Here is a 14,331-nt window from a genome sequence, read left to right on the forward strand (position 1 = left end):
TGTTAATGAAATCGCCTATGTTTATATTCTAGTGATCACCCATGTATATTTCATATTATAGTAATCGTTTATATTTCATATTATAGTAAAACGTTGATTATAAAGATCACTTATTTATCCTTAATTCTTTATTTGTAATCTTGCAGCTGAAAGGTAGTTAAAATGTAAGAATCCGACAAAGGCTGCCAACAATCGCTAGAAATGGGATTGAGTATTCGTGATTCAATGAAATAGAAAACATTTATTATGGAGCGGTTCACGTTTAATAACCTAAAGAGTTAGAGTTTTCAAAAACAAACAATAACAATGAAGAGAACGACAACGAGATATGTGAATTACGTTATTTGATAATGAGTTTTTTCCCTTCTTATCGTATAATAAAAATTTAATCAGAGACATATTTAGTACTACTGTCTATCTATCACATAAACTCTAAAAAACTCAATTTTAAAGAACAAAACACTTGTTTTTTACAACTTATGTTGACAAAATTTGATGTGAATCTCCAAATGTTTATAACTAAATTTGACAAAAAAGAAATGTTTAAGATGTTTTGGAAGCAAAATATGCTTGAAAGTAAATTAAAATAAACAATAAATTAAAGTTTGGGTATAATCAACACATTAAGACCATTTCTCAAATTTTTTCCATATAATTGAAATGGAAATACAATGCATCATAACCACCTACAATTGCACAATGTCATTATTCAAGTATTAATAAAAAAAAGTTACATTGCTTTTACAAAAGTTAGAAGTCAAACTCAAATAATTATTCAAATTTGACTTTTAATACATTTCTAACTCGATCTGTCATTTTCAGAATTACTTTGGTTTTTGCTTGGATTACCAATTATTTTAAGTACAAGTTAGCTTAGGCCCCGTTTGGCCATGAGTTTTACCGAAATAAATTTGGGATTTATTTTCAAAACTCATGTTTGGCCATAAATTTTGCCCACATTTTTGCAAAATCCCAAATCCCAAAATCACCCCAATTGCTGATTTTGGGCCAAAATCCCAAAACTTGGGAATTATATACATGTTTTTCCAAAATAAAGTTGGGAAATATGTTTTGAAAACGTATGTCCAAACACATTTTCATCTTCAAACCAAACTTCACCCAAATCAGATTTTTCAAAATAAATTTGAGATCTATGGCCAAACGCTAGCTTAATATCTTAATTTTTTAAAGGCAGAATAGCTTAAATGACACTTATATTTGTGCCACTTTGTCATCCCGGTCCCCAAACTTAATGAAGTTTCATCTAGACACCTCTACTCGTTCAAAAATAATATTTTAAACCCTTCCGACAGTGTGTGTTCCTCAAACGCCTCACTGTATTATCCACGTCAGATAAAAATATTCGATGTCATTATTTTTATTCACAAAATCTATTTTTAGAAAAGAAAAAGTTGAATCCTAAAGTTTTCCTTCACAAACACATTCTTGTCTTTCTTTCTCTCTGAAACAGCCATTAGCAGGGACTCTTATATTGTATTGTACCTCGTCGATTGGGAGAGCAGCCACGAAATAGTTTAACGCCATCGATGGTGAAACAGTGAGCCCACAAGAACAGCTCACCCACGATGAGCTTCTGCAAGCTTAATGTGGAGACAACATAATGTTTTAAACATAATTTACAGATCGAGATGGTAAATTAAAAAAAAATGAAGTTATGGCAGCATTGGCAACAAATCGCAAACAATCTCAACCCAAATGGCATCAAACGATTTCCAGCCAAAACTTTGTCCTTTTTTTCTTTTTTAATGTATACATATAAACAAACAAAAAAATCAAAAAATGGAGAAGAAGAAGAAGAAGAGAGCCATTAAAAGTTGCTCAATCTGGGGCGTCTTCAGATTTGGGGCGACCACGATATTCCAGTGGGTTTTGGGTTTGGGGTTTGGGGGGAGGGGGAGGAGGGAGTGGAGGAACGGAGGGGAGAGAGGAACATGAAAGAGAAACCCTCTTTGACCTTTTTCTTAAATTTGTTTAATTCTTGTCTTTTCTTTTTCCTTTTATCTTTTCTTATTTTAATTATTTCTTGTTTAGATATTTACCTTCACGCTCCTTCGACGCGTGAAATACATGTATTTTGTCCAACTCAACTGTTAAGTTGCCACATAGACATGGTTAACGGTCAGAGGGGTTTAAAATATTACTTTTGAACAACTATAAGTGTTTGGATGAAACTTTGTGAAGTAAAAGGACCGGGATATCAAAACCGAACAAGTACAAGTGTCTACGAGGTTATTCTGCCTTTTTTAAAATCATGGGAAAGGGTTAATTTATCTACTTTTGGCCCCACACAGAAAGAAAAAAAAACAGAAAGGAAAAAATAATTACTGCGAAAATCACCCCATCAAAATTAGTACAACCACTTTTAACTATATTGCAAATAATAATAATTGGACAAAAATTCACTTCTCTCCGCCGCACCACCCCTTCCCGCCTTTCGCCGCCTCCCGCCGTCACTTCTGCCGTTCCACCTCCGCTTCCCCCCCCCCCCCCCCGCCTTCTGCTACCTCACTAATGGAAGCTCAAAAATTGTCTTTTGGACTTTCCTCCACTTTATCCACTTCACCAATTCAAACCAAAAAAAATTCAATCTTTAAGATACCATCTTTTTCTTATACTTCACCAAATAATCTTACCCTTAAAGGGTTTTTCTTACAACCCCATTTTTCTTTTTCTCCTAAAGTTTTGCCTTTGCCCACCAAGAAAAATTTCCAGTGTACAAATTGTTTGCAAGGAATAGAAAAAGAATCTGTTACAGTTCCTAATAATACTATGAGCAAAGAACTTAAAAAGAAGAAGCTGGCAGTTTTTGTATCAGGTGGAGGTTCAAATTTCAGGTCAATTTATGAAGCAACTATTGAGGGTACAGTTCATGGAGAAGTAGCTGTTCTTGTTACCAATAAACATGGTAAGTTTTTTGGGAAATTATTATTTTTCTGCTTATTTCAAGATTTATTTTAGTTGGTTTTTGGTCCCTGCTTGTTTGAGATTTTTGGTAAACTTCTGAGTTTTAACAGATTATGCAGGTCTACATTGGTCCACGCCTATTACTTTAGGAGCTAATAGCTTAGCCTTTCAGAGATTTATAGTTTAGAAAATATAGAGAACTTCTAATTCTTTTTACTTATATTTGCATGATATTGGCACGAGATGTGTTTAAATGGAGTAATATGGTCGGTGAGAATTCATATAGCCGACCTAAATGTGATTGGGACTAAATCGTAGTAGAAGTAGTAGTAGTTGTTGTTGTTATTGTTGTATTTCAAGATTATTTTAGTTGGCTTTTGGTCCCTGACTCCTTGCCTATCTGAGATTTTGGTAAAGCTCTGAGCTTTAACAGATTTTGTAGCTGGATATAGGGGATACATATTAGTTGGTTTATGTTTTAGGCGTTAGCGCTTTTAGTGTATGTCCTATGCTTTCTGGAGTGGTTTAGCCTTTCAGAAATGTATACTTTTAGAAAATGTATAAAACTTCTAATTTTACTTATATTTGCATAATATTGGCATGGGATGAGTTTAATTGGAGTAACATAGTCAGTGAGGATTCATATAGCCGACCCCGACTTATTTGGAACTAAGGCATAGTAGTAGTAGTTGTTGTTATTGTTGTAAGTCAAGAATATTTGTAGTTGGTTTTTGGTCCCTGCCCCTTTGAGATTTTGGTAAAGCTCTGAGCTTTAGAGAAAACTTGTAAATTTAGCCTATTTGCATTGCAACTTTCTTGATTAATTTACCAAAAAATGAAATTTTATTCTAAGTTTTTGCTTCAGCCTTCATCTGTATTCCTTCTTTTGTTTCTTTCTTCCTCATATTTTATTATTTTATGACTTCATGAATGTGTTATGCTGTGTTGAAGATTGAAATCACATTGGCGCCCAATTTTGGTGAGAATTCTTAATACAACATCAGGTTGATAAATCTGTGGTGGAAGCACTTGAAAATTTCAGAGATATCCGTTTCAACCAAAGTTTCCATATGCTATTAGTATAATTTCCTTGTAGTACGGATAATTTTGTGAGTATGTGGATTGCTCTAGTGTTATTTGGTGGAATATTGCCTATACTCGTGAATTTCGAGTGCGTATCTATCCTTTGAAGAACTACACAGGAATAAGACTAAACCTTTTGAAATTCTAAAACTCACATTTACCCCAGTTTATACCCGAAGATATGCCTATTCAATTGTCTTCTCCTAGTTGTCACTCATCTTTCACTCAGATATTTTTTGTAATGAAATGCAGATTGTGGAGGTGCAAAGTATGCAAGGGAGCGAGGCATCCCTGTTATTTTGTTTCCTAAAGCAAAGGATACATCTGAGGGTTTGTCGGAGGAGGATCTCGTGGGTGCTCTAAGGTTCTGTTCTTTTCTATCCGTGACTCCTCTATTGACCTGACCACATGAGCGGTTGTACATTTTGTGCAAAAATGATTTTGTCTTCCCTGTAGTTATGTCGTGCCGCAAGCAGTTCCTCTGTGTCTGGTGTTTTTCTTTTCTTTTTCCTTTTGGCTAATTAGCAGGAGAAAAGTGGTATCTGAATAGAAGGAAATATACTTGTACTGCTGCTGATTGCTGAGGATATTTGCTTTTGAGATAAAATGAAGATTATATATACAAAAGTTAGATGAGGTTTAAGATATGGTAGTTCTTTGTGCTCGATATGGATCTGCTTTTGGTTTTCTTAAGCTGCACATCTGCCAAATATTTCTGTTTTTCTCTCAGCTGCATTTATTTTTGTCACCTTTCACTGTTTTTCTTCTGCTCACCTGCAAACTATTATAAAATTTTCACCTATTTGGACACTACTTCTGGTTATTTTAAACTTTAGAGTTGTTCTGTTAAGCGCTTCTCTTTTTGCTCACCTTTCTTTATTTTTGGTCATCCTTTTCGTTTTGCCCTTGCTTTCTTCTACTTGGAGCAAGAAGACGATCACGGAAAAAATGGGAAATGAAACGTGAACAAAAACAAGTAAATCATGATAACGTCTATATTGCTTGCTATTATGCTGTCTTCTCTGTATGGATACTTTTCACTCTTATTAGTCATCTGAATGACGATAGATAAATCATCGAAAAGGGGATTGGTTGGTTATCTAGTGTATGAGTATGACATGAATTATCTAGTGACTTTGCTCTCTCAAGTTATCTGCTTTAGCTTTTTGTACGGTGAATACCCTGTCCGTGCCCCGTTAAGTTGATGTCTTTGTTTTCTCCCTTGCTTTACTGAAGTTTTTACTTCATATTCTTTCCAGATATCTTATATTAACATTTGTTTACAGAACCTACAATATCGACTTCATTCTTTTAGCCGGGTACTTAAAGCTTATCCCTACTGAGTTGGTCCAAGCATTTCCAAGATCAATATTTAATATTCATCCGTCACTTCTTCCAGCTTTTGGAGGCAAAGGCTACTATGGCATGAAGGTGCATACAGCAGTCATTGCTTCTGGAGCTAGGTATGTAAAATAAAGATGAAATTTTTCTTGTTAATCAAGTATCATGTATCTTCTTTATCTTTAATTTTTCAGTTGTTAACTTCAAACTAAAAAGAATACTTTGCCATGATAAGTAAAAAGTAAAGAAAAACTGTCATGTGTACTGAAAAGGGTCTGTTTCAGGCGCCATTTGCTATACTTTGTCTTTAAAGTATCATGTGTTTGAGATTCTTAACTAGGCCTGGAAGGCCTAATAGTCCAACGTTTTTAAAAGTAAAATGCACAAAATAGCTATGAGGTCTGCGGGGTTTGAAGTGAAAAACAAGGAGTGAAGTGCAGAATTTATGACAAATTTTAAAATATTATACGTATACGAATTTAGTACTACAGTAATCTCTTAAAATATTTCAAAAACAAAATAAAAATAAAAATTGTACTACACTAATCAAATTCCTTTCAAATTACTAATTTCAATATCCAATAGCACAATACCGTTGTTAATCCAATTCCTTAAAGTTGAGACTCAAAGAATTGGCCATTTCTCGTTGGTATCACTTTGTGCATCAATGTTTGAAGCACACACTTCTCTGAAGCACATATCGTCGCCCATGAAGCGATGAACCTTCACTTCACATTACTTCATTGCTTTAAGCAAAGAAGCAATGGCTTTTAAGAACACTAATAGTCCTTCAACACCTGTTTCATTTTTGCCTTACCTTATAAAAAAGTTATTAATTTGATATTTTCCTTTATCTTCTTTTCTTTTAGTGGTGGCAGGCGAGTGGGAGAGAGATTATTAATCTGTGCAATGTTGTAGGACACATGCAATGATGAGGAATATAGCTTACAATAAATCTGACCCATATGGAACTTTTTCTATTCTAAAGACAAAGAGGTTGGATTGAGGGAAATTTTTAGTTTAGTAAGCTCGAGCATTCAGTAGCAGCCAATGATTTATTATGTCGTTTTGCCAAAATATTTGGGTTTATAAGCCATTATGTTAATTTCCTTGTCATTGCTCCCAACGATTCTACGTCTCGTTATGGGTTCCCTGAAAGAATGCTTAAACTCCTAGTACTTTGTTCTGTTTCTGTTGCATTTTTTGGGGTATGGTCAACTGTAAACTTATTTAACTCTTTAACTTGGTTTGAATTTTGGCTGGAGACTGACAGCCAACAAGAAGCTTCCCTGCTTCTATGCCCCATAGAAAGTTGTATTAAGTCATTTCCTGTTTGTTACTAGAGTCATTAAATGGGGTTCTCTAAATTGAGACTTCTAATCCATCGATCTGCAACAGCTTTTTTTTTTCTGATCTGAACAGTGCTCAGCTGTACCATATTTGAAAGCGTGTCTGTATATAATTGGACTTATTATGTCCATTGATGATGTCGAGTTGTTAGCAAAGGCAGGTCCAGAAATAGGATTAGCAAAGGTGTTTTACTTTAGACGCACACACAGATACATTTTAACAATTTACAGCTATACGTTTATAGTGGAAGTCGAAAGCAGCCACATCAATGCTCGTAATATGGATCCCCCTTGGTTGCTAACTCCAACTTCAGTGTACAATGCTACCCAAGTCAATAATATAAGAGACTAAAAAAAGTAGATGTCAGAAGCTGGTTGTTCGTAGTTTTTCTCTTCGATCAATTAAATATATGCCTGGAAAGTGCCCTGAAATTCAATAAAGAGCAGTCAATCCAAGTTCAAACACACTTTAGTTTTCGTCCCTAATTCAAATAAGTGCATATGATATGACTAGCTCTTTCTTGGAATCCCTGCATAAAGGGAATGAGCTCATGAGATAAATTTGTATTCACTCTTTAGAAACACATCTTTGTAAGAACTGCTGATGGAAGATATCCGCTCCTTCACAAGTCTATAGAGCGCATGAATTTTCCTGTCCAATTATCTCAAAACATGCAAAATTAGCTCTGCTTTTGCAGGAGGCAAAACCAAAGCACATTAGCTTGTTGCTGAACAAGAAATAGTACCACCATTCAGCTTGTAAATTGTAAATTGAGTGCTTAGTTGAAGAGCTAATACTCTATGTGACTTGTGTTTTCTCTGTAAGTTAAATACCAACAATCGCTTAACCCATTGCTTTCGGATTTGAAGTATCTATTTCTATTTCTATTAAATTTAAATGCATGTGAAATGTGATCTCGGAACATATTTAAGATCTTATCAGACAATGTAGCATCTTTTTGTTGAAATGTTGAGGATTCACATTCTCCAAGCAAACCTTTCTATTGCTAGTTTTTACCATGCAGATTTAGACCCCTATTTTGAGTTGAGTGTCCTTACTGCATTATCTTGGAATTTCCAGTGAATTGTCATGAATTGTTAATGACAATTCCTATCATAATTGACCAGAATTGGTGATTAATTGTTTACTTCATTGTTTCATGCCGATATAGGGGTAAGGTCTGCATACACACTACCCTCCCCAGACCCCACTAGCGGGATTTATCTGGGTCGTCGTTTTTGTTGTTGTTGTATTGTTGCCTGTGACCTAGTTGCTGCATATTTTAGTTTATGTCCTCCACCCTTTACAGCATTAAGCACTTAACTTTGATCTCAGTAGCTGCTGTTGGATGGGTTTAGTTTTCTCTGTCTTTAATGCTTTGGATCCTCATTTTAACTCCTACACGTGTCTACAGGTTTCAAGTTCTAAGCATAAGCAACTCATTTTTGTCTCTATCTGCTCTTTGCCAAACTGTAGGTATTCTGGTCCAACAATCCATTTTGTTGATGAGCATTATGACACTGGACGTATTCTTGCTCAACGGGTTGTGCCTGTGCTGGCTAACGACACAGCAGATACACTTGCAGCAAGGGTTCTTCAGGAGGTCATGAATTTCTTTTACACATTTCTTGTTATGATTAATATCATTGTTGTCACAATCAAGTTGAACATTTCATGTTGCACTTAAAAATAACCTATCGGTCATAGTTCTCAATCTTTTATTTTCTTTCCCCTTCTTTTTAGATCCTACCTTATGTTCCACGCCGGGTTCCTATATTAATAGGAGACTGCTTCGTTCCTTATGGATTTCTTCATGTGCGCTTTTTCAGTGTTTTAATTCAGCATATCCTGTCAATCTGTGTATCCATTAAACAAACGATTAGCAACTTTGTTTTATTTTTTTTAAATCAACATGTATGGTCTTAGATCATGAATAATAATCATTATCTTCCCTTTTTTTCAATATTGCTACTACTTGCACTCTGTGGCTTGCATTTCTGCTTAATTATTTGGCATGCATTAATAACCACTTTTGTTCCATCGCTTGTCCATTTCCTTCTTTTCCCTGCAACATTTTGTACTAACACACAGAGGCAGATCCAGGATTTAACTCTTGTGGGTTCAACATTTAAGGTTCTTACTACTGAACTCATTATATCCTTAAAGTTATGGGTTCATATCTATAATTTATTGCGATTATAGTGATTTTTGTACATAAATTTATACTCCGCATCGAAATGGGTTCAATTGAACCCAGTGTTATAGAGCTACATACGCCCCTGCTAACACACTTCCTTAGCAGGAGCATAAACTATACGTGGAAGTAGCGGCAGCATTATGTGAAGAGAGAATAGTGTGGCGCCAAGATGGCGTCCCTCTTATCCAGAGCAAAGAAGATCCCAACCACTACAAGTAGCAAAATGGCAAATCAACAAAGCCTAAAAGTCAGTAATTCTGCATGTGGAGTTGCAGAAATTTTGCCTTGATGCTAACATAATTTTGGTGTGGATTCCTAATGGAAGGTCTACCAATTTCCTTAATTGCTCATCTGACCAATATACCATAGAAAATTTGCTTGTTTATGATACAGATGAATATTGTACTCCTTGAGCTTTTGTATCACTATGGTTAATCTTTTTTATGTTTTCACTTATTTAAGAAATAGCTTGATGTTGCTCCACATTGCTGGATATTATATATTTGAGTTGAAACCTTGGAGTGTATGCAGATATCTATATTTCTCATAATATTGAAGCTATTCTTCTGAGATAATAAAAACTTATCCGCACTTGATATTTACATTAATTCGAGATATTTGTCCTACGTGCATGCATTTATTTACTTAGCCATGATTAAGAGGATGTTTGGATTGACTTATAAAAAGTACTAGCTTTTAAGCTAAAAACCAAAAGTTATAAGTTGGTAATATCCAACTTTTGGCTTTCGGCTTATTTTTGTACTTTTTGCCTAAAAGTAAGTGCTTTTAAGCACTTTTTATCATTGCCAAACACCACACACACTAAAAAGGTGCTTAAAAGCCAATAAACACTTAAAATAAGCCAATCCAAACACCCTCTAAGTGATATGTAATTTATTACTTCCTCCGTTCACTTTTACTTGTCCACTATATTAAAAATATATTTTCACTTTTACTTGTTCGTTATACTAAATCAAAAGAAAGATAATCTTTTTTCCTGTTTTACCCTTATCATTAACTGCTTATTCTCCAAACAATTTCCCTAACACTTTTGGAAATGATATCATTATTATGGGTAAAATCGTAAAATATATATTTCATTTATTTTTTCTTAAAGGGAGTGTAAAGACTAAAGTGGACAACTAAAAGTGAAACGGAGGGAGTAATTGTTAAAGTTAAGTTGCTTAGTTTAGTGTGACAATTGCTCCTGACACTGCCATTTAGCTAGTTTATTACTCCCAAATTTTAATTTTCTAAATTTTCTAGTTAATGGCGCCATTTGAGTAGTCAAGAAACTAAATAGAGAATTGTTCAAATATGAAAAAGGAAAGCTATTCCTTCCTTGAGTTTCTGCCTAGTACTTGGACACTCTTCGGTTGCTCAATAAGCTAGTGAATATGTGGTGATTATTTTAGAGGGTGTTTGGCTAAGCTTATAAGCTGGTCAAACTGGCTTATAAACACTTTTTGGCTTATCTACGCGTTTGGTAAAATTAAAAGTGCTTATAACCCAAAAAAAAGTCAAAAGCCATAAGTTGGTCTCCCCCAACTTATCAAATTTCAGCTTATAAGCACTTTAAGTTTGACCAAAATATTTACTATTCTATCCCTAAAATACTTCTTTTTTAAAACAAAACTCTTCGTATACCTAGTTCTTTAGCTGCATAGTATTAATTTCAGCACTTTTATCCAAACACGTAACTGCTTATTTTTTTAAATCAGCACCATCACTTAAAATTGCTTTTCGGTACATAATGCTTATCAGCTACTCTAAATCAGCTAAGCCAAACGGCTCTTAGTCCTAAGCAAACTGGAGGGATTGTTTGGTACGCACACTTTCATGGATTTTGAACTTAAAAGGTGAAAAATTAAGGATACTTTCATGATTTGAACTTTAAAAAAAGGTGAAATACTATGCTAGTATCTTGGATTTCATCCAACATAACTAACTATTTTTCAATAACTTTTGAATTTGTGGCTATCTTCAGTTACAAGTCCAGAAATGGCTATTTTTGAATTTTACCCGCTTTTGAAGGATTGAAATGAATTGTACAAAATTTAAAACTGGCCGGTTGACTGAAACTAATTATATTTGCTAACCGAAAAATGTAAAAATATGCTTTTTTATATATAATACTCATAAAAAACACACATTTTTGTCGTCTATTAGTGTTGGGAGCGGCTAAAAATTCGTAAAAATAACACGGGCTAGCCAGTTTTTGGACTGATTCAAAAATAGCCAGCGTTTGTAAAGTAATTAAAAAATAGCCACTATTTTGCTGCAACACGGAAAAGTTCCAGCATAATATGCTGGAGATCGGTGTACCTGTGTATGAACTTCCAGCATATTATGCTGGAACTCCAACACGCAGAAAGTTCTAGTATAATATACTGGAGATTGGAGCACCTGTGCTCCAATCTCCAGTATATTATGCTGGATCGGTATATTATACTGGAACTCCAGTATAATGTACTGGAGTTCCAGTATATTTACTAGAATTTCAGTATACTATACTGGAGTATTTTTACGAATTTTGAACAGTGTTTTCGTTCAAATTTATCTTTACATGAAAATGGCTATTTTTGAATGACCACTTGTAAATCTGGCTATTTTTGAATTTCTCCCTAAAATTTCTCGATTGAATTGTCAACTTATTAGCAAATCGTAGAATGAGTAATCATCTAGCTCAGCCCACATAAGAAATTGGTCTCTTAGCCCATTTAGCCCCATATGCAGAAACAAAAGGCCCAGATCTCACTCACTCTCACACAAACCCTCACTGCTCCATATATAAAACCGCATTACTAGGTTTAGGGTTTTATTGAATCAGCAAACTGCAAAAGCAAAGGACAGCTTCAACTTTCAGCAATGGCCGCAAAGAAGAGTCCCCGTAATCCAGAGCTGATTCGTGGAGTGGGAAAACTTTCCCGTTCCAAGATGTACCACAAAAAGGGTCTATGGGCAATCAAGAAGAAAAATGGCGGCTCTTTCCCCGTCCACCAAAAAGCCGCCGCCGCTGCACCACCGGCCGTCAAACCACCCAAATTTTACCCAGCCGATGACGTGGCAAAACCCCTTGTCAACAAACACAAACCAAAACCTACGAAACTCAGAGCAAGTATTACACCTGGAACTGTGCTTATTATCCTTGCTGGTAGGTTTAAGGGTAAGAGAGTTGTGTTTTTGAAACAGCTTAAATCTGGGCTTTTACTTGTGAGTGGACCATTTAAGCTTAATGGTGTTCCTTTGAGGCGTGTGAATCAAGCTTATGTTATTGGTACTTCAACTAAAGTGGATATTTCTGGTGTGAATGTTGAGAAGTTTGACGATAAGTATTTTGCTAAGCAAGCTGAGAAGAAACAGAAGAAGGGTGAGGGAGAGTTCTTTGAAGACAAGAAAGAGGTTTGTTTGCATTTTTAAGCTTAAAGTTTTAATCTTTTTTACTCATTTTCTGCTTAATGTTGAATCTGTTTGTTCATTATGTGATTAATGAATGGATCTTTATGTTCATTATATGCCTAAGAAATGGATCTTTTTGCTCATTTTATAATTATAATTTGAATCTATTTGCTCATTTTATGCTTAAGGTATGGATTTTTTTTTTCATTTTATAATTTTGATGATTGAATCTATTTGCTCATATTAGCTTTATAGTCTATAGAATGTACTTCATGCTCATTATTATATGCTTAAGGATTCTGTCTCACTGTTCATTTTGCGCCTAAAGATTGGACCATTTTCTTATTTGCATTATTTAATATCGAGTCATGTTTTTGGTTTTAGTAATTTTTTTATTTACTTGTATTTCTCCTTTCTGTACTTAAAGATTGAATCTGTTTGTTCCTTTAATGAATCTTTATGTTTATATGCCCAAGGATGGGATCTTTTTTGTTTATTGTTTGATTAAAGATTGATCACTGTTTTTGATGAGTTTTTTTCATCTGTTTTGTATGTGTTGGTGTATTGTAGGAGAAGAAGAATGTGCTTCCTCAGGAAAAGAAGGATGATCAGAAAGCTGTGGATGAATCATTGATCAAGGCCGTTGAATGTGTTCCTGAATTGAAGGCTTATTTGTCAGCTAGGTTCTCCCTCAAGTCGGGCATGAAACCCCATGAGCTTGTCTTTTAGGCTGTGAGATGTTTAAAATACTCTTTATGAAATTGATTTTGTTAGATTTATTTTGGTTTATGTTCTGTTTTGGACCTGCTTTTAGTCGTTGTATTGAGGATTTTGTTGGCTATAAACATCTTAAGTTGGCTGCAATGTGAGATTTGCTCTTCCTTTATCTTGATGTTGGGTTATAAATGTTAATGCTCGAGCTCAATTGATTAGGGTGAATTGGTTAGTCTTGAATTGCGATTAGCGCCTGATGTTTTCCTTGTTATTGTGTTATATAGAAATTAATGCTTGAGCTTAGTGGGTTAATTTTGAAAAGCTACATGTACCAAGAGAAGGGTGAAATTCAATACCCTTGATCTTGACTGCCAAGGTGGCTGTAGCAATACAAAAGCTTTCATTTGAGGAGTTTACTGGCCGGTTGTTGTTCTTTGTCAGCATATCTGCTTACCGAACTTCTTACATTTTTGTGTAATGGTTATGAATCATTTCTTCTACGGCTATGTTGTATTCTATGTTGTGCATTTTAGTCTGCTAGATGAGAAGGGGAGAAGAAGGAAATGCATAGAATTTAGCATTTCTAGAGACCCTTCTCTAAAATCAATCATCTATGCACTTTCCAGGCTCACTGCTTTGGTTTCCGGCAGTTTGCGTCTATAGGTGCTTACAGTACACATACATTACAGCTTTTCGCCTTTCAGTGCTCTATACATACGTTTGAGAAGATATTTATGTAGCGATATCTCTCTTCGATATGCCCTGAGTAGACATTTTATAGTATGAGTAGTGTATTCATAAGATTATCTTTAATGTTGACAAGATTAGACATTTCTGGCATCTTAGATAATCTTTAAGTCTTCCTTGAAACTCTGATAGGTTAGCCCCTGTATCAAAATTATGTCCATACTATCTAGACTTGACATTCACTCATTGAATTATACCATTGTGTACTTATGTGTTCCCTTTTACCCTCTAAAGCATGCAATGCATAATTTCATTAGAAGAAGGCATAAGTATCCTCTGATTTGTATTATGGAATTATTCGATTTGACTTGTTTGGATTTATCTCTATCAAAGCATTCATTTGATCCTAGTCATCGGCAGGGGTGGAGCTACTGATGCACCCAGTAACTTCTGTATAGATTCCATATTTGTATTAGAAAACTCGTTAAATATGTATAAAGATTTTTATATATATATATATATATAGTGTAAAAAGATACAGAGCAATCCTAAATTAGTTTTTTAAGTCTAAGTGACCAACGTTCGTTGCAAAATTATCAGAAATTATTTTTTTAAAATAGAATAGCGACCAAGAC

General features: G+C 34.7%; 2 protein-coding genes across 2 annotated transcripts; both read left to right on the forward strand.

The window, feature by feature from the left end:
* The first annotated feature begins 2,394 nt into the window (after positions 1 to 2,394).
* LOC109237898 (phosphoribosylglycinamide formyltransferase, chloroplastic) lies at positions 2,395 to 9,466 on the forward strand. Its single transcript, XM_019404294.1, has 5 exons — positions 2,395 to 2,926; positions 4,261 to 4,372; positions 5,295 to 5,471; positions 8,176 to 8,302; positions 9,002 to 9,466. Exons 1-5 carry the CDS (start codon positions 2,533 to 2,535, stop codon positions 9,113 to 9,115), a joined length of 924 nt encoding a protein of 307 aa, XP_019259839.1. The 5' UTR covers positions 2,395 to 2,532; the 3' UTR covers positions 9,116 to 9,466.
* Positions 9,467 to 11,703: 2,237 nt separating this feature from the next.
* On the forward strand, positions 11,704 to 13,187 carry LOC109237899 (60S ribosomal protein L6-like). Its single transcript, XM_019404295.1, has 2 exons — positions 11,704 to 12,298; positions 12,866 to 13,187. The coding sequence occupies exons 1-2, from the start codon at positions 11,765 to 11,767 to the stop codon at positions 13,022 to 13,024; spliced, it is 693 nt and encodes a 230-aa protein (XP_019259840.1). The 5' UTR covers positions 11,704 to 11,764; the 3' UTR covers positions 13,025 to 13,187.
* Positions 13,188 to 14,331: the final 1,144 nt, after the last annotated feature.

Source organism: Nicotiana attenuata, unplaced genomic scaffold, assembly GCF_001879085.1.
Source record: "Nicotiana attenuata strain UT unplaced genomic scaffold, NIATTr2, whole genome shotgun sequence".
In the NCBI taxonomy this organism is placed as follows: Eukaryota; Viridiplantae; Streptophyta; class Magnoliopsida; order Solanales; family Solanaceae; genus Nicotiana; species Nicotiana attenuata.

What these genes read in the sequence shown, in the direction of transcription:
- LOC109237898 (XM_019404294.1), top strand. Translation starts at nt 2,533, where the DNA reads ATGGAAGCTCAAAAATTGTCTTTTGGACTTTCCTCCACTTTATCCACT. An exon ending in TCTTGTTACCAATAAACATG is followed by an intron (nt 2,927 to 4,260) that starts GTAAGTTTTTTG and finishes AATGAAATGCAG; the next exon opens with ATTGTGGAGGTGCAAAGTAT. An exon ending in GTCATTGCTTCTGGAGCTAG is followed by an intron (nt 5,472 to 8,175) that starts GTATGTAAAATA and finishes GCCAAACTGTAG; the next exon opens with GTATTCTGGTCCAACAATCC.
- LOC109237899 (XM_019404295.1), top strand. Translation starts at nt 11,765, where the DNA reads ATGGCCGCAAAGAAGAGTCCCCGTAATCCAGAGCTGATTCGTGGAGTG. An exon ending in TCTTTGAAGACAAGAAAGAG is followed by an intron (nt 12,299 to 12,865) that starts GTTTGTTTGCAT and finishes GGTGTATTGTAG; the next exon opens with GAGAAGAAGAATGTGCTTCC.